Genomic DNA, 20239 nt, shown 5'->3' on the forward strand with positions numbered 1-20239 from the left:
TTCTCTGTGCCTAAGTCCGTATGTCAAATCAATAAGGATTCCAATTATCATTTTATGATAGATTCATTCATAGCTTCTTATCATAATTTTTGATTTTATTTATTAAGTATCAATTAACATTTTGTTTATTAATTATATTAAAAATCAAAAATGGGCGTAAGTTATGGTTTTACCTAGTTTCCATAAAAGATATTCCCAAATAGGGTTTATTGGATAGTAGATAGAGATAAGACTCCAGTGCTGGACAGTGACGAAAAACTGTTTATACCATATTAAAAAAGCGTTGATTGCTCGAAGAAACTTAATCCCAGATAAAGTTCAGATCACTAGACAAACGGATTTTTAAAATCATACATTAATCATATATTAAACAGACGAAAATCTATAACTTTAAAAAAAATGTAGAACCGACATTTGCCAGCACTGAACCTATCGCTGCACAGCTGATCGCCCGCCAATCAGCTGGGCGATAGTTGCCGTATCGATAACCGTGGCATCGATAACGATATGTGTATTTTCCTGCTCTCTCTGCACCAACACAAAACACGCAACTAAATTTCGGTTAAAAACCCCAACTAAAAACAATGCAATCGAAACGGAACCAATTAAGTGATTAAGTGGCCAACGCGGCGGCGCCGAAAAGCGAGCGCAGTGAATTTTCCGGATGAAATCGCGTTTTCGGGGAAACTTACACAAACATTTTTTTTCGTAAGCGCTCTCATGTTGTCTCTTTCGCACAGCAGAATTACTAGTTGCTGTGTGTGTGCGTGCGTGCGTTTGTGTGTGCCGTATGCCGTATGCCAGTGTGTGCGTGCGTGATTGTGTGTGTGAGTGACTTTGACTGCAGTTCGCGTACGTTTTTTATTAATACACCACATAACAACAACAAAAACAACAACAAACAGTAATGGAAACTAAACATATTTAATGCGAGGAGACCAGAAATCGTCGGACACGGCAAGGCTTCATCACCATCGCCACCACCACCACAGCAACAACAACAAATTACTACAGCATGTATGCCAGTGTGCGTGAACGTATTTGTGTTAAATAATGTTTAAACATTTCTGATTTCGCACACAAAACATTATTGAGTTGTAGTCACCAGCAGAGAGGAGCAATTGAAGCAAACGAAGAAGAGGTAAGTGCAAAAAGCAGACAATTGTTATAAACAAAATGTGTCAAAAGTTCGTCATGTCGTCGCGCGCTCTTTCTCTCATTTGGCTCGTTCTCCCTCTCTCTCTCTCTCTCTCCGCTCTGTCCTTCTCTCTCCCGCCACGCCGAAAAGAAATTAATTTTGATATTTTTTCCCTGCTTTTTTGTTGCACTCTCTCGCTCTCGCAAACTTTTAATTTTAATTTGCTATGCGCAGCGAATTCGCGCGCAAAGGCAGCAAAAAAAAGAGGCATAGCAAAGGCAGCAGCAACAACAATAAAGGCAAAGTAATAAACGTCAAAATGCCAGACGGACAATGCCGCCACTCTCTCTCTTCCTCTCTCACGCGCTCTTTCCGTCGCTGTGTGCGTGTGTGTGTGTGTTTGGGTTTGCTAGCTTTTTGTTTTTATCAATTATTTAGGTGTTTGCCTTAAAAAGAATTACTGAAACGCAAAAAAATGCCAATACTTGTGTACTCCTGATCCAAGAAAAATGGGGTGAAAGGACACTATCGCCTGAAAAGGAAGAAATGCAAATGCTACAAGGGCCATGTGAGAAGGGAAGGAGAGTGTGTGAGAGTCACACGCACACACACCTCAAGCAATTCTGATAAGAACAATTGTTAATTGTTTGAAAGCCAACATTCCAATAGTCCAAGTCCATTCGCGCAGTCATTGGAAATAAACGGAAAACGTAAATAACATTGTATTTCCACGCTAAATCAGAAATTCTTCGCCAAGTGATGAAATAAATATGCCCAATGCAGTCAGAAAATAATTAAAATGGCATTGTAATCATTTTCTGTTACCTTTCAATAGACTTTCTAAACTATGTATTGTGATGCTCAAAACTCGTATTTTGTAATGCATATACTGAATACTTAATATAAAAAAGACTATTGGAAAATAGTTTTCGTACCGTGAATTAGAAATATGACTTTAATCACGTACGCAATCGAAGAAAACTGTGTGACTCCCCTTCAACATACACACATTGTACCTATAAAGAAGACTAAAAATAAAATGAGATGGTTTTATGCCCATTAATTAAAAAAACACAATATTAAAAAGGTTTAATTTTCAAGTAATTTATCAAAATCCTGTTTTGGTTATATGATCTATATAATTGTACGCTGTAATGTTTGCTATTGCTTCTCAGTCTCACTTTCTTTTGCATTTGTTGTTAATATGAAATGTCGACGTCATTGAAATTGATTCATGGAGTCCAATTACAAAACAATCTGAACAAAAGGCATTTTACCAATAAAGAAAGAAGAAGAAATAGCCGAGGAGAGCATTTTTCCCTTTGTCGAATTCGAATTCCAATCAGCATTCTCCCATTTACTCTCTCTCAAGAAATTCATTCACGACTCAGTTTTCGTTACAATCTGATTAAATACTTAACTATAATTTGCATAATCAATTAACAACAAAATTAAAGACGATCTTTGGCACTGTTAGGTCTACATTGCGCTAGCATTAATGTAAGCTGCCTGCTCGCAATGACAGTCCACAAAATGTTTGAGAGAGCGGTTCGATGAAGTTTGACGGCTCTCTCGCCATGTGTTTGAGTTGCATGCGGTTGAAGGCGAGCGAAACGTCGAATAATAACGGTAAAGATGTAGTACTTTTTGGATTTCGCAGCCGGTCGAACACGAAAATCGGCGCTGTCGTCGCGCCGTGTAAAAAATGTGAGCGAAAACAGCAAAATAAATTTGTAAAAAATATATAGAAAATAAAAATCGCGCCGCCCAACCGAATATCTGCAATCGAATTTCAAAGAAAGGCCTTGCCATCTGAAATATATTCATTTCAAAGCAGTGAGTGTGTGTGTGCAATCCATGTTTTTTCTGTGTGCAAAGTTCAAAGGCAAAAGCAAAAAGAAAAGGCAATAGCAAGTAGCAAAGGCAAAAGGAAATCAAATCTAAATCAATGTAATCTAAATCAAATGTTATTTAAAAACGTAAGTTCAAGGAAGTGAAGAGTGTAAATTCTTAAACGAATCAAAGCACATGTGCCACCGTCCCCCCTTTCAACCCATCCCTCCCATCGCTCTGTCTCGCTCACTCGCTCGCTGGCGAAATTTCCAATGCAAATCAAATGGAAATCAACAGATCAAATACAAATACAACAACAAATTCGTTTTCGCAAACATCGAGAACAACAACAAACAGCTCGAAACGGAACAGAAGAGACTTCAAAAAGAGGAGAGCGCGAAAAAAGTGAAATGCGCATTTTTTATTGTCAATTTTTCAAACGGCACATTTGGACCTGGACCGTGTGATTTTCTTGCTCTCACTCGTGCTCCGTTGCTCTCGATCGCACGCTCACTCACTCACTCTGTCGCTCTCTTTGCTTTGCTAACGGAACTGCCGTCTTCTTCTTCACCTTCTTGTTCGTTGTTGTTGTTAGGCAAAAGCAACGCCAAAATGGAAAGGAAAATTTTTGTTGTTGCGGTGCGTTGCCCTTTGCTTGTGCGCTCTCCAATAAAAACAACAACCACAACAACTAATGAATGAATGTGGTAGCAGAAGCAGCAACTTCAAAAAAAACAGCAACAGCGCAGATACATTACGATAATTTTCTCGCTCATCTGGCGTCTTTATGACATTATGTACGCTACATTTTTGATTTTATATTTAACACCTGCTGTTCTTCCATCAACATTTTTATGTGCATATGAGATAAGTGCATCAGAATGTGCATGTGAGTGCGTGCTGCAATTGCGATCAACAGCTGTTGCAGGGAGAGCAAAAGAGAGAAGGAGAGAGAGAGAGAGGGAGAGAGAAGAGTGAATATCCGTGCCTATGTATGTGTGTGTCCTTGCTTTTGGTTTTCTTTTGTGGCATTTTGTTGTTGCAGCTGAAAGAATATTTCCCGTAAGGGGGGTTTTTGGAAGATTCCAATATGCCATCGAAACCGAATCTAAAATTAGCTTTCTAGGTTAAATAAATGAATTAACAAAACAACATGGCGAACTGATTGACACATTTTAAAAATATATCGTTATAGTTCTGATAATAGTTTAAAGAACCACTTTCATATTTGCAGCCAACGTTATGATTAAATTCGCCTCAAATACAAGCAATAATAAATAATATAAATAAAACCCGAAAGAAAAAAGTTCAACATTTAGTAAAGAAAGCAAACAAACTTTAAAAACACTTGCATTAACGAAATCGTAGCCATTAGCTTTAACAAAATCGCGTAAAAATTTTGAGCAGAACTTAGCAAGCCTATAAAAGTACGCCTTCCAATAGTTATTATATATACACGCATTATATACATATGCATATACACAGCCATAGCACTTACATACATACATATATACATATACAACATCGGTCAAAGGGAATTCTAAAGGAAAAAACCCACAAGGGAAGCGAATGAACGATACGGAATCGTGGAAAAAGTGCGTTATATGCTAACGGTGCAATCAAATCTTAATGTAGCCAAGCGATACTAACATATATAGCACATAATATATAAATATATATTTCTTACATCCATCAAGTAAATCAACAATTTTTACAATCCGCGAACTTTAAGCAGCTTCAAAATCAACCAACGCAATTACTTTAAGAGATTTACTTTATCGGTAAATGGACAAGCATAAAAAACATACGAATATTGGAGAAAAAGAAAACAAAAATCAAGTGCAAATTGCAACAAATTATTCTAAATATTAAAATGAGAATTATACGAAATTTCCAATATTAAACTTAAATTATCCTATTATTCATAGGCCTAAGTAATGAAAATTAGATTTTATATATGCGCCCCAAGTGCTTAATTAACAACAACTAGAGCAACAACACCACAACCAAATCAAGATTAAGAAAAAACTATGTAAAACAACAACAACCTCAACAAACAGCGAATCGAGCAATATTATCAATAATAAATCTGTACATTGTTAAATGTTAAAACTCAAATTTAAACAACGCTAGCAACCTGCCAATATCAACAACAAATAAAACAACAACTAATGCGGTGCCCAGGAATCATCGCCCACTTAAGCATCCCGCAACAGGAAAAGTGCACAGAAAATCCCCAAGGAGTCGGATATCATCCTCGAGTGGGGCAGACTAAAGGATACGCAGTTCTCGCTGCAACGAAGTCCAGCGGCCTTGGATTAACTAAACGCCCATTTAGGGCGGAGGGAACCCCCTCTATGAGGCAACCAACACTTGCAGCAGCACCAGCAACGATTTGGATCCGGATCCCCATATGGATATACATATGAAAAAACTAACTAAGCCACGGTAAGTCGATTCAATTACCAAATTACTTGAGGCATATCACTCGTCACTTGTTACAATAACAATATCAATATCATAATGCTCAATTGTTTATGTAGAGGCGCCAAATAGTATTTGCAGTACTATTATGTGTTAAATGGATGTACTGCCTTATGGTTTTTCTATTCTATATCATAATTTTTGTGGTCTAGGTTCTTGAGAAATTGCTATGTCAACGTAACGAAAAAGGGTCAAATTAGGGGATTAAATAGAGAGAGAGAGACACTTCTAAAATGAACCCAATATGTTTAGGGCCCAATCAATTGTAATGGCAGCGAGCTTAATCTCTGGACATTTCGCCAGTGTCCATCAGTGACAATAAAGCAAACGCTACGCACACGACATCGAATCGGATCTGCTTAAAACTTTTCTCATTTCTGCGAAGCGAACCGTTTTCTTTCCGGTTCTGGGTTCTTTTCCCGTTTTCTCATTTTTTATTGTCAATGAGCTGCGGCGGCCACTAAAATGTATAATTGAAAATTGTACGCCCACATTTACTGCGCACACACAGGCGGACAAACAGCCAAACAAACTGACAAACAAACAAACTAACAAACAAACAAGCACGGGACAGGCACAAGCACATCCATATAATAGATACGTATAAAGAGTCGCACCAAAAAAGCTGAAAAAGGAGAGGAAAAAGCGGTCCCCAGTTGCTTTTAGCGCCATGCAATAAACAGAGCGAGAGAGCGCTGCCAAGTTTTGCGGGTTTTCTTGGCCTGCTCTTTTCCGCCAACTCAGACGGTTATCTGAAAGGCCACCCACCACCCACTACCCACCGCCCCACATCAGCCATCCGCTGTCGTCTGTTGTCCCACCTTGAAGGAAAGTAGAAAAACCTAACTTTTCATGCTCGTTTTTCCCTGGAATTGGAAAAGGGTATGTTGCAATTGTACCATTCGAATCTGAGAAGGTAGGAAAATCCCTTAAAGGCTCTCAGCGGTAATTAAAATAACGCAAAAGTATCTTTTGGATACAGTTCTAGAAAGGAAAATAATTTTTAATTTGTCAACCCTTGTGGAAACGATCCTCATCCCTATTTATAATTTCTCAGAACTCATTGTAATATCAGAGATACAAAAGTATCTTGAAGGAGAAATGTATTCGAAACGTAGGATTTGCAACTCTTTAGAACTGTAGAGCACAGCGTATCCCAAAGTCGGAAAATTGCCCCATAACGCTCTTTCTAGTTAGTTCCCCGCTTTTCCTCGTGTTTCGGTTTTGTTGTACATTTTGCCGGCGTCGCCACGCACTGTTTCCCCATGGCTAAACCATTGTGCACTTTTCGCTGCAATTTGTCGAAAACTTGGTTTTTTTTTTCATGCCAAAGTTTAACCATAACAGATTTCTTTAGACCACTTCCTCTTCGTGAAGGGCGGGAAGGGGGTCTTAAGTTGAGCTTTAGAGCTCCCTAAAACTCTTGAGCCCTCATTTGATGCCCGAAAATTTGCCAGGCGCAAAAAGTTGAATGTAAAAAGGGTGCATTTTACAGAACATTATATTTTTTGGGTTTGTGTTTAATCAGCAGGGTCTTCTTTGGCTACTAGAAATTATATCCTTATTTTCAAATAAATGAAAGTAAATTAGAAATGTAAACGTTTTGGTCACTTTATGACTTTGGCTGTTCGCATATTAGTTTGGATAGAAGAGAGGGTTAGGAAACCAGAACTCAGAAACAACGAGCGAACAAAACGTGTGCGACACTCTCAACAAACTGATAAAATTTTAATTTCTCCAAAATTGAAATTTTAATGTGTGTCTAGAGCGCGGTTTACCCCTGTTCCAAGGCTCTTCCCTTTTTCCCTGCATTTCGACTGCACTTTGTGTCCTCCCTGCCCGGTTTTCCCACCTTGCCGGGAAAATGTGCTACACCCAATGTGTGGCACTCCGCCATACACGCGCACAAGTTCTGGGTTTTTGCGGGTTTCCCCAACCCAGAGCGCCCAACCACCCACTTGGCTGCCCGCATTCTATTGCATTTCGGTCGCCCCCTCTTTGGCCGACTTTCTATCATTCGCTGCCTTTGGCATTGGCCAAAAAGCGAATTTGCTCCGCTGCGTCCACATTATAGAGTTGAATTATTAAAATTTGTCTGGTTGTGTGTGTGCCAGTTATGAATAGCTAAGTGGTTGCCAAGGAGTGGGAATAAGTTCATATATATATGTATATATATATATATTGGATATATGTATTAAATGGTCTGCTTAAGAAGCCCACTTATGCGGATTGCCTGATGGTAAAAAGAGGAATCTTGCCTTATGCAAGATTCAAAGGTGATTTAATTCAGTAGTGAATTGTCTTTTCTTAACAGATTTTCTAGAAAAATGGCTAATGGTACTAGTACCATCGTTGTGCAGAGTCTAATTGAAAAGGTTAGGAACTAGTCATAATAATTATTGTATATATATTTAATGCAAAACCTTTTACTGGTGTTTTGATATTTGGGATACACATTCATCAGGCCAATTATTTGAATTATTTGAACCACTCAAAAGCCTAAAATGTAATCCTTTTTTGGCCACGCTGCCAACTGTGAATCATCAGTGGGCCACCTTGCCCTTTCACCTCACCTCCATCACATTGGCCCACTTAAACTATTGACCCACACACCTAATTGATATGCCTCACGTGCAGTCGGCAATCAAAGTGGAGAATGTGTGTGAGATGGCAGCAGCCAGGAATCTCTCTGGGGATTTTGTTTTTTATGTCGAAATTATACATTTTATTATGTAATTTTTATGCTACAAAGGCACACCGGACGCTGAAGGAAGCGGGGGAGGGGCAGGGAAATGCGGAGTGGAGCACAGCGGCAACATGCAAACTAAACAGTCATCCAACTTGGCCCACCCCCAGAGACCTCCATCTTATGTCAGACCATAAATCAGCAACAGTTAGGAGCCAGGACAACCGGGATTCTGTAGTATCTGGGTAGAAACAGGACGGAAGTGCAGGGTAGTCCTGTTTTCATTCGCTGCGGAAAAGTGGCAAATAGAAGGTAGTGTTAGGAAAGGAAAACATACGTAAGGAAGACAAAATGTATAACTTCAAATTCCCCTACAGCTAATAACTGAGAATACATTATTTTGTATCTTAGTTACAAGATTAAAAAACATTTATAAGATAATACTACTCTGTCTGAGTCAGAAAATATATTTTATATTTTGAGAACCACTTGTATTCCACTGTCCAAGGATCAAGGTTTGGGGAAACTACCCTTCCGAAGATTCGAATGCGATGGTGGGAGACCATGTAATTTTTATACCTTATAAAATTCAAACAAACCAAACAAATGGAATCGAAGCAAGATGTGTGTGCACACACAAATGACAGATGTTAGGGTGGAAATGGAAGTGGAGGAGGCGTGTAGGCCAGGGGAACGGGGGAACGGAGGGGACATCAGGAGGACGAGTTTGAGGACAAGGACGAGAACCGAGAACTGTCATTGAGAGGCAGCCAAATTGTTTTATGTCTATCGATAAAGTAAATCACTTCCCCTTCTCGCACTTTTGTTTGCAAATAATTCGCTTCGTACTTTTTACAAGGGGTTTTTCGCCCGAGTCCTTCGTCCTCCGACTGTTTACGCTTGTACATACGTACATACACATATAGGTCCTGTGTGTGTTTGTGCACATTGGCCGTCGCTTTATTTAATGACCCGAAGCTTGTGTGCTTGAAGCCCAAACGCAGAACAAATGCAAAAGCAAAAGAGCTGGGAAAAACAGCAAGCGAATCTGAGCCACAATTGACACGTGTTGGGATTGGCATGTGTGTATGTTTGCATGGATGGGTGGTGATTGCCCATGAAGGGCAACCCACCTGAATCGAAGCATATACTGGAGCCTCTGGGAGAAAGCAATTAAACAATATGGTGGACAACAAACTCTGCGGTTGCCTAGTGATCCCTGTGCTTCAGCTTCAATCTGTGTGGAAAATATGCACTAATTCTGATTTCCGTTGATATAATTGGATTTGGATTATCTGGTGACTGGTGGCCCATTGAAAGCTTATACGAATTACACTTTCCATTACGACGAACTAGTTTATTGTTATGAGTTATGGGATAGCAGCCTTTAAGTTATTACTTTAGGTTCATAAGCTCCAAATGCAATAGCACACCTTCACAAGCAGCCACTCCCGGATGGCCCTCCCACTCCTGCCAAGGCCTTCCCATCTGAGATGTGACCCCTTGGCCGCTGTCACCCCCTCAATGATTAACTGTTGCACACCGCGCCACGCCCATCAGTCAGTTGCAGTTAAGCTGAAGGACGCCCATCGCGGACGGGCAGGAGGTCAGCAGTTGGGTGTGTGTGTGGGGCTTTGCTGCAGTACGTAGTTGTTGCCTTGGCGATGTCCATGTCGCTCTGCATTGGAACTACAGCACCACTCCCCAACTCAGAAGCTCCCCACCTCCTTCGATTTCGCACATTTCACGCACAAGTGCCGCCACTTTAAGCCAGAAACTCGCGAGAACTGGCGAACTGAAGACAGAAGAACCACTACTGGAACTGTGGAACACCGTCTTGGGTCTTCCTCCTCTTTGCCGGCTTCCCCTGTTTGTTGATTTATACCCTTCTAGCCAAGGATTGGATATATTCAGCGAGTTTTGAAGTTAAAAGTGGAACGCCTAGTTGTGGCTTAAAGGCATTGTCTTAATTCACGTTTGCTTGCTTTATTTCTGATGAGTGGTTATTTCGACATCCTGTAATAAAAAACTGAGATGTGTGCTTCTGGGCAATGAGTCAATTTCTTATGACTGCTAGCCTTAAATGTTATGCTTTATCAAGTTACGAGTGAAAAGTGGAAAAGATTTAAGCTTAAACGTTTGACTAAAGGGCACATGTTATGTATAACCAATGGTTTTTCTTATTATGGAGAATTAAACCCCTAGTACTTAGTACCTTATGTAGTAAATAAAGCAGCGTTTTGTGTAAACAATGCCTTGACATAATAAAATGTATATTTAGACTCGTTGAAAGAGTATCCTTACTCTCCGTCCTTGAAGGGTGCATATGTCCTCTGGCTGGCATTTCTCGATGCTCCAGTGTGCCCCTCCTTGGGCGAAAACCAATTCAACGCTAACCACCCAGCCACCCCACATAGATGGCCATCCCAGGAAGCAGTAAATAAGTTGCACTTTTCCGCTCACACAGGGGAGGATTTCCCATCAGTCTGTACGTTTCTTTCATTTTTTTTTTTTTATTATTGTTTTCCAAGAAATGGGGCGTTAGGTGTCCTTGGTGGTTTTTGTTGCGCCGGCGAATAAAAACAAAAACTTATTTGCCATTTATTTGCAGTTGACTTTGTTTCGTCGTTATTAATATTGACAAGCAGCGGGCATGGAATCAAGGAGGGTCTTCCCGCCATGGGAAAGTGGGGAAGGACCAGGACCTCGACTAGCCTTTGGAGTTCGTTGCGTGTGTTTGTTTTTGTGCTTAATGCGCTAAACTGGACGTTTTCAGCTCAGTTCTTCCCCTTTTACTTCCCCTCGGCCACCATGCCACTCAGTCACTCTGTTTCCTTGCCACTTCCGGTGGTGAGACACGGAGGTCTTAAGTTGTGGTTTAAAATTGTAACCTGAAGCTTTGCTGAAGGACTTTTTAATGAGTGTTTGCATTGGCAAGGAAGTCGTCTCGTTTTTTGGATTTTCAGCAACATCTTGCCGACCTGAGGAACGTGCTCTCCGCCGCAAATTGATCGAATGGCTGTAAATAAAACAAGTATAATAATGCAAAATATAAGAACGTGGGTATCGTTGGATAGTTGTGCACATCCGGTTTGTGAGAATACAATTTCGCTGAAATTCTGAAGAGATATTTCTTTTTTCCTACTCTTGCTTCAGTTTCCCACGAAATTCGGTTTCTTTTGGTAACAAATTCTTTTGATTGTGATATGGCAGACGAATGAAAAGTGTTTCTCTTCACCCATTTTATCCATCTTCTTCATTTCGTATTTATATCCGTTTTGCCGGCTGCCAGTTTTTGTTGTTCTCGATCTTGTTGGTTTGTTGCTTCGGCCATTTTCGTGGGGTTTTTCCAGCGTCAGGCACACAAACGCTCAACAGCAACAAAACCACTTGGGTGGGTGGTGTCGGCATCCCCCACTTGCGCCCACCACCTTCCACCCACCTCTTATACGCTTTTGCCCGCCTCACACGTTCACCATAATTAGGTGTTAATATGACATTTTGCTCGACATTCAGCAACTGAGCAAAAAGCAAGCTAAAATATTTATGCAACGCTTTGCCAACCTGGAATATTTGTGCACTATTAATGCGAGTGTGCTTGCACTGAAAGAAAAATTCTGAAAATAAGACGATTCAAACTTAAGAGAACTTTCAAGACTAAAAGTGTTGTTTTAGTTAATTCCTAGGAAACGCACACAGCCAGGCAGTGGCAGTTAAATGGCAATCAATTTCTCTCCGTGTATCTATTTATTATTTAAGTGCATTTGTATGAGTAAGTGCTTTTTACTTGTAGCGCCCTCTCGCTCTCAAACATTTTGTTGTTGCTTGCTTAACGATCGATAAACTGTCTCAATGTGCGTTTCCTCCCGCCGTGCGGCTGTGTGCGTGCGTATCTGTGTGTCCGCATATGGCAGCGAGTTGGTATTGGTACTTTCGGATTACAATGTAATGCTCCTCTTCCGCTGCCTCGCCCCCTCTCGTCCCCTCTCGCTCGCACCCACTGCCTTGGCATTTTGTAAACACTGGGAAAATGCCTCAACGTGCGAGCTGTGATGGCAACTATGGATTACAATGAAGTGGATATTCCAGTGGCTGTGAACTAAGCTTATTAGTCCTCTCAAAATTAGATTAAAATTGGACCGTTGAGTCTAACTATTTTGATTCGTTCGCAACTAATTATAATCCGAATGTTTACATGATGTGATTTTCAAATATATCGCTTTGAATTCATGAGAAATGGCGAGTATTTGGTTTACATTAAAAAACACTCTGCTTTGGCCGCACCACCATGCAGTACTTTTCGCTTTTCCCCATTTTTTCCGTCTTCTCTTGTTTATTTTATTGTTTGTTGTAGCTCTTAGCTGAACATTATTCGAGACGTTTGCTCGTCGTAAATGTTTATCGATTGCCTATCGAACAGGGGGATTCCCCGCCGCAGGAGTTTAACTTTGTGGAGCCCCATGGGTGTGTGTATATAAAGTAATTGTGGAAATGTGCGCTTAAACAATACGACAAGTGTTGTTTATAATTATGCATGTGCTGTAAGTTTGAAGTGCTATAAGGTGTAAATGGGTTTTCAAAAGGTCAAGTGTAGAGTGTAGAGAAACAATATTAGCTTTTACTATATGTATAGTGTAGAGAAACAATAGTAGCTCTTACTATATGTATAATCCGTAAAATATAGCAATAAATAGTTATTTCAAAGCCAATTAACAGAGGAGCCCTGATAACCAACGCAATTGGATTGTGAAAATACTTTGACCCGAAGCTGGAACAAGCCCACATTTCGCTTATGAAAATGTATGCACTGAGTGGAGATGTGTGTCGCCGGCAAGGGTTAGACATTCCCATTTCCATTCTCGTAAATACAAAACAAGAAAAATGAGTGGAACACAGACCGAGCCAACGAACCGAACCCTCTGAGAAATCGCAACGAGTTGCCCCAGTTGCTTGACAGAGACGGCTAGAGGATGTGGGAAAGAGAGGGTTGCGACAGTGAATGAAGAGGGTTAGTCAGTCAACCCAAACTAACCGCTTTCACGAGTTGTTGTGGGAAATTCGGGCAATCATCATAACTTACTCCATTATTATTCCCGGAATAATCATAACACGCAGGACATTTGGGTTAGTAGAAATGCTCTAGCCTTGTTTCAATTAGGAATTTCCCAGTATTTTCAATGACTATTGGTGAATAATCATTTGATGGGAATTTCAGCCTACTTAACTTATAAACGTTGTCTTATTTATCCCGTCAGCAAAAGCCGAGCATTTTGTTCTTTTTGAAACAAGGAAACTATGAACTAAAATCCTTTTTATCAATGTAAAGTCCTATTCAAGGACCCACAAGTGGGGATGTGCAGAAAATGAAGTCAGCCGAAAGTACTGCTCCCTTTTACACACCAATACACACAAACACACACTTGGATACAGGCCCAACATTGCTGATTAACACTTCATTTGCATGCAGAAACTTCAATCACTGACAACGATCCAAAGACCAAGAAGACGACAACTACGATGACGTCGTCATTCCGGCAACAACAATGCTAAAAACGTGTCAATGCATGTGCCATGAATGTCGACACACGCGCCAGAAAAAGGGGTTTACTGGGAGGGGGCGGTGGGTGGTGGGCTATAGATGAGGGGGCGTGGCAAGTCGGCGCCCAACGCAGACAACCCAAACAACCGCCCACACATTCCTAATCTGCCATCACGGCAAGTGGCCAAGCGAAATGCCTTTGGCACTAAGGGAAAAACTTTTATATTGGCCGGAATCTGCAATGTGTTGCATTAGCTTTTCCCCCATGGGTTTTAGTTTTCCCACTTTTGCTATTGGGTGAGTCTTTAGTCTTACCTTTGACAAGGTATTAGAAACTGGTTTTATAAGTGCGGTTCTCAATCCTTTCAGTGGAAGAAGCTTCCATACATACATATATCTTTTAACTTTCAGCTTGAATTATAAACCCATCGATGAGAGCCAACCAATCAATTTCAAATCTCCAAAGGGGTGGCACATGTCCTTGCTCATCGGTTAGTTGCGATTTGCCTTTTTCCAGAGAATATGCACATACATATATTCACATTCAATGCCAAAGCGGCAAAATTCCGCAAAATCCAGATAGACGATGGCGGTGGCGTTTTGTTTGCCGTATTTTCTGACCACCCACTTAACGCAAATGAAAAGCAGGCGGCAACAAGAATAACAATCAGAAAAAAAAGTAATTTTAGCTACAAGTTTGTTGTGTGAATGCGCGCGGCGGCTATTTTAAAAATAAACATCGACAAGGCAGCTCACGCGGCATCAGAAAATAGATGAAAACTTAGGTGAGAATAGCCCAGAGAATTGCAGAGCGAGATTGAAATGGATTCAGATAGAAGAGAGTTCTATCTTTTATATAAATGCAATTGCCGTGAAACTAAATCTAATTCATCACTTCGATTATCTATCGTTTTCAGCTAGCCCAATGAATGATTCATTTGTGCTTGTAATAGTTTATAAACCAATTTCAATTTCATTGTTGTCTGCTGGCAAACAAAACCCCCTTCTAGGTTTATAAATAATTTCCCATAGCGTAATTATATGGTCTTATAATGGCCAAGCGATTTGTGTAATTCTATTTTAAAATACTACTTTTTGCCGGTGCTTTTTCAAGCGATTTTCGGCTTGGCACGTTCTTTTTAAGTTCAACAATACGCCCACATAAATAGAGAACACTGTTTCGCCAGATAAGATTGGCAGTTGTCTAAGTAAACTTATTTTCTAATCACGAGTAACCCGAGCACCCAATGGATTTTTATTTCAGCGCTTATCGCTGCACTTTAGCATCTATTGATAATTTTAGTTGAATCATTTGCTAAGAGAGAGAGAGAGTGCGAAGCAGGATGGGTACGGGTACCACGCGTCGTATACTTAATTGGCTTTCATCGCACACAAACTACTTTCGCTAGCAAACTTCTTAACTTGGCCTGAGTCACCATTACCGTCATAATCAAGTTCCTAATACTTTTTCCCATGAGTTTTTCTAAGCAGCTGAGCACCTAGAATTAAGTAGCAGCCAAAGCAGCTCACATGCCACTCAAGGTTAACCAAGTTAATAATCTTTTTTTTTTTATTTTCGCCGATTTGAGGGCTTACTGCCATCACGTTTCATCTGGCTGATAGCGACTTCGTTGGGGGAGCGAGCGGGAGAGGAGACAGCGAGACAGAGACAGGAACACGGTGAGGGAGAGGGAAAGGTCAGAGAGATACGCATTCAGGCGCACTTACTGTATAGATGTCCGATAAGTTGCCACTTGATAAGACAGCCGAGCGAGCTTTGCGATCGCATTGTGATGGAAATTGTAATTCTTTGCATTATTCTTGGACATTTTTGCACGTTTTCGGTGCGGTGGGCGCGGCTCTGTGTTTTTTGTTTTGTTTTTTTTGCTCTCTGTTGCCTTCGCTATCTGAAATACGCGGATTTTATTTGCACAGCTTGTTCAGTGCGGTGGTTATTGCATGCGAAGTGGAAATTTAAGTGCAATCCGATAGTGGAGTTTCATAATGCCGACAATATTTCACAGCGTGATAAGATTGTTCAATATTTTTTTAACAGTAAAGAGAAATTATAGGTTAGTATGTATACGAAATATGAATAACGTATGCTATAAAATGACACATATATTCTTCAATGAAATCTCAGCACGTTTCCCACCGAAAATTCGGGCCGTAAATCAAGTTAACTCAATTTGTTATCGATAACTGCGAGCAATCACATATTAGTTTGCCAATTTTTCATTTATACTTCCAATCGAATTATGACAAGCGTGTGAAGACAGCAGCATCGGCTACTCGAACCAAACCTCCACTTGCACTCTGTACAATGGTCAACGAATGGGTTTTTTGTGCTAATAATTTGTAATATATTCAAGAGCTACGAAATGTATTGGAACAAACAAATAAAATGTATTGCACGATGGGTATATTTTTATTGAATTTTAATAACATAAATTGTGTACGGTCTTGCCAATATTTCATATACTTTTATCGCCAGAAAACTGACTGCGACCATGGTGCTTTGGCCATAAATTTGCCTGGCAAACGTCGATTTCATCCGCCCTATGGGCACATGCTCCGAACTAACCGAAACCTTAACACATTTTCATTTCTTTTCAACGCGCGCGGTTCCAAACTTGAAGTAACAAATTTAGCCCCTTTCACTGCTTTCCCCGCAACACACAACACACAGCACATGACTGCACTTGAAAAAATATATAATAGCTCTATAGCAAAATATAAATAGAAACTTTGCAACTAAAAGTGAAGCACCGAAAAGTATTTTATAAGGATGATAAATGTGCAGGTCCGTAGTAATATTTAAAATATTTATAAAATGTTAATTGAATGCTTAGTTGTCTGAGTGTAGTGTGTAATAGCAAGGAGCTGGATTCCAAGTCACGTAATTTAATAAAATGCCAAAGTCCTTGCTGCACACACCAGACAGAAATGCTGCGAGAGAGATGTGAGGAACGTGAGTCCCGACAGCCTTGCCTCTTTGCTCCTTGGCTCCTCGACTCCTTGGCTCTTTCACCACTGCCCAACTGCTCACCTGGTTCACCTGTTTCACCTGCTGCTTCGTCGACTCCCACGCGTGACACAAACCCCTCCCCCTGGACGCCCAAGCTGGCACACGTGTCAATAAAGAATCGGCAAATTGGTTAGGTCGGAAAAGAGTTGGGTCTGCAGGGGAACACACCCCTACAAAGGGCATGTGGGTTTCCCCGTCGAATCGCCAGTGGAGTATGAAATTCGCAAGCAAACTAATACACGCCCGTCTTCTGCTTTGCTCCAATTCAACAGCTTTAATATAAATTATACTTCTTTGCGTTGGAGTCTAATAACTTATAAACAAAGTTGTTATAATTAAACAATTAGGAAGCTCAAGAGAACTATTATTTACGAAAGAGCTGGCCTACGTCGCTTTGAATACAGTGAATCTGGCTTAAAGTTGGGAATTTCTTTACGAGCAACTGATTTAGCTATTTCCTGTCCCTTAAACATTGTCCCTCTTTTCCTTTCCCCCGAACGGGCCTACATAGACACATGCATTTCCACAGACTCACCTCAATGACGTAAAAGGCTATGCAAATTGCAATTGCAGCATCAACATAAACAACAAACAAAGTGCAAAACTCTTCTACAGACGGCGACTGTGACTGCAGCTGCATCCCAAGTGAAATAGCAACAGTTACTCGAAAAAGGGAAAGGGGCGCTGGGAGGGGCGTGGCACAAGTTGGGGACGAAAAGAGTTGCCCCAGCCAGGACAGAAGAAACCGCACCCAAAAGAGGCAACAACATTTACATTCCGCCATTCCCTCTATCTCTATCTGTATAAAACCGACTCGCCCGCCCCCCTCGCAGCCCTTAACTCAACTTGACTCGCTCGTTTGGCGCTACTTTTGCGGCATATCCTTGCATATCCTGCAGCCTCAACCACTCTCCATATCGCCCTCCCCCTCCCTGCACTCTGTCACTTTCCTTTGTGCCTTTCTAATATGCTCTCGTTCCCGCCCGCCTTATTCCACTCGCTTTTAAGTTGAGCGCCTAAAATGCGACGGCAGCAGTGCAGCAAGTGCAGCAACTGCAACAACTACAACACGTACACGGAACACATCCTTTTTACTTTGAAAACGCAACATTGAACTGTCAACTGCCTCTTTTGCCACGCCCCCCTTGTCGTTGGCGTCTCACAATCCATTGCAGTTTGGCATGCAATTTCCAAATGCAACTTACTCGCACAGCCTACAAAATGGTTCACTAGCCCCTTTTCAGTGACTTGGATGGAAACACAAGTCTTAGAATGGGGAAGTACGCACTGAAGATGATATCGTGAGGCTAGTCACTACTTACAATTAAGGAACATTCTGTAATAAAACGATTTTCATCTAACCGGATGTACTTTAACCAGGAGTTCATTAATCGTAACTTAATAAACTTGATTTTGTGATAGCTATCAATTCTGTTAACCAAATTGAGGAATTCACTTCGCATGAGTTTTTTTCTACTCTTAAAACAATGTATATGATGTGCTTTATTTATTTAATTTTCGAAGCATTCTATTGCACATTCCCATCTCTAATCTGTGCATTCCACTGCCACTTTTTGTGTGTGTGCCCCATTGCCAGTCGGTCCGAAAGGATTCTTTTGGGGCATGTTGCATGTAGTCTCTAATTCGCCTGAGTTCTGGGCTTGGCCTCCGCTTAGTTTAGGGCAAGTTTAATGGTGGCTATAACCCAGAAATTGCATGAATACTCAAGTGCTTCCTTCTGTTCCCGTTCTCGTTCCCGTTCCTGGTGCTCCGTTGTAGGGCTCCTCCAGTAACTCTGGCAGTCCAAGGCTTGGTCCTCGTACATAAATCATCATTGCTTTTCAGTTTGCCCCGACTCGATGTCGTCGTCGGCATTCTCGGCGTCCTCGGCAATGGCGTTGCGATGTGAAGTTGTCCTCGTCCTCGATGTCGGGAAGATCCTTCGTCCTGCGGGGCGGTCTCCTCCTTGGGCATCTGCCCATGTCTTTTGTTTTCGTTTTCGCCGCTTTCGCCGGTTCGTTCGTTTTCTGCTTCAAGTGGCAGTTTCATTCTTTTCGGCTTGTAACCCCCACTCAACTTTTTGTCGGGAGTCCTTTGAAGCTTTTTTATTCCTGGCTCCCTCTGCATACTCGTACTTTTTGTGTTGTTTATGCCTGCCACTGTTGCCACTGCTGATATGTATTTTATAGCTCATTGGCAGCAGTTACGCTTCAGTTTCCCGAATCTTTAATTGAGCGTGTGCAAATGGAGTTTTCGCAGCCCGGAGCGTCCAACGAAGCCCACAGATTTGAGGCAAGGATGCGGAAGGGAAGTAAAAATTGTGAGAGTGGGCCGAGGTCATGGTCATAAAACCAACATGATTGATATGATGGCATTTTGAATATACGACCATCTTTGCGTCTATATCGAGGTGGATATGGTTATTGTCTTTTGAGTAATGTGGTTGCAAAGTACCATTTCAAAATAGGTATTCCGCCCAATAAGCATCTCTGATTGGAAAACATAATTAACATTGCACTTCCTTCTCGACGAGAAGAACTAATTTGTTGTTATGTTTGCTATCAATACACAAGACCCCAATTAGAACGGCGATAAATCGGACAAAGTCAGGCCATTCGATGTCAATAGCATCCATTATTTACCAATATTTAATAATATTTACATGCTATTTTGTGTGTCAATGCGTGTTATTTGATGCGGCCACACAAGTATGTATGGGCAGCAACTTAATCCGATTGTGTGTCAGTGAGCTTCGAAGCGGAATGCAAATACCAATCGGCGGTTTTTGCACGCGTTTTTGCAACTTGTTTTACTACTTTTTACTGTTCTTATTTTTTTTTGTTTTCATTGAACGGTGGCAGCAAGACGGCGCTTCATTAAACAAGCTTCTTGAGTGACCGACTTTGCTCAATTTATCAATACCAATTACGCAGCGTATGCACTCTCTTTTATTTGTGTGTCCGCCGTGTGTCCGTTGTGTCCGTTTAAAAACGCTTACATTGATTGATTACCTCGGAGGCGCGACTTTTGTTGCAAAAAAGCACGCGTGCCCCGCTCATTCGCCGTCTCGCTCTGCCTTCTTTGCCCTGTCCCCCTCTTGTGGATCACGCATACACATGTGTGTTAATTGTTGTCAAGGTTGCTTTATTTAGTTTATGTTTTTGCTCATTTTCGCTTCTTCCTCAAGCGAGCTTTGCATATGTTTTACGTTTTTTGACGTCTGGTTTTAGTATTTTCACTGCTTCTGTTGTTTCTCTCTTCGCTGTTTTCTTACCCATTATTTATGGAGAAACAGCAGGGTATTATAGTTGGTTAGTTATTTTAAAGAATAGAAAGCATTGAGGAATTTCACCATTTGTTAACATATTTTAAATTTTTATTTTATATTTTTATATGTTCATGCTGTTCATATTGTTTCATTAAAAACAATATGTTTGCTTGTTCTCTTTTAATTTATTTATGCTAATTTTAGCAGATTATGTATTACAGGGTATCTTAAAGTTGTTGTACTAGACTGGAGCGCTCATTCTT

General features: G+C 40.9%; 1 protein-coding gene across 2 annotated transcripts in view; it reads left to right on the forward strand.

Annotated features, from left to right (window-relative positions):
• Positions 1–511: 511 nt before the first annotated feature.
• The window catches only part of LOC120444069 (AF4/FMR2 family member lilli), a 64723-nt gene continuing 44995 nt past the window's right edge, over positions 512–20239 (forward strand). The window contains exon 1 of one of the 2 annotated variants that reach the window (XM_044005756.1): positions 512–708. In XM_044005756.1, coding sequence (XP_043861691.1) covers positions 665–708 — 44 coding nt within the window. In that variant the 5' untranslated portion in view covers positions 512–664. Of the gene's footprint in view, positions 709–5252; positions 5420–20239 lie in introns of those variants that run through there. The other variant, XM_044005757.1, reaches the window with a different exon arrangement.

The sequence above is a fragment of the Drosophila santomea genome, chromosome 2L (genome assembly GCF_016746245.2).
Source record: "Drosophila santomea strain STO CAGO 1482 chromosome 2L, Prin_Dsan_1.1, whole genome shotgun sequence".
Classification (NCBI taxonomy): domain Eukaryota; kingdom Metazoa; phylum Arthropoda; class Insecta; order Diptera; family Drosophilidae; genus Drosophila; species Drosophila santomea.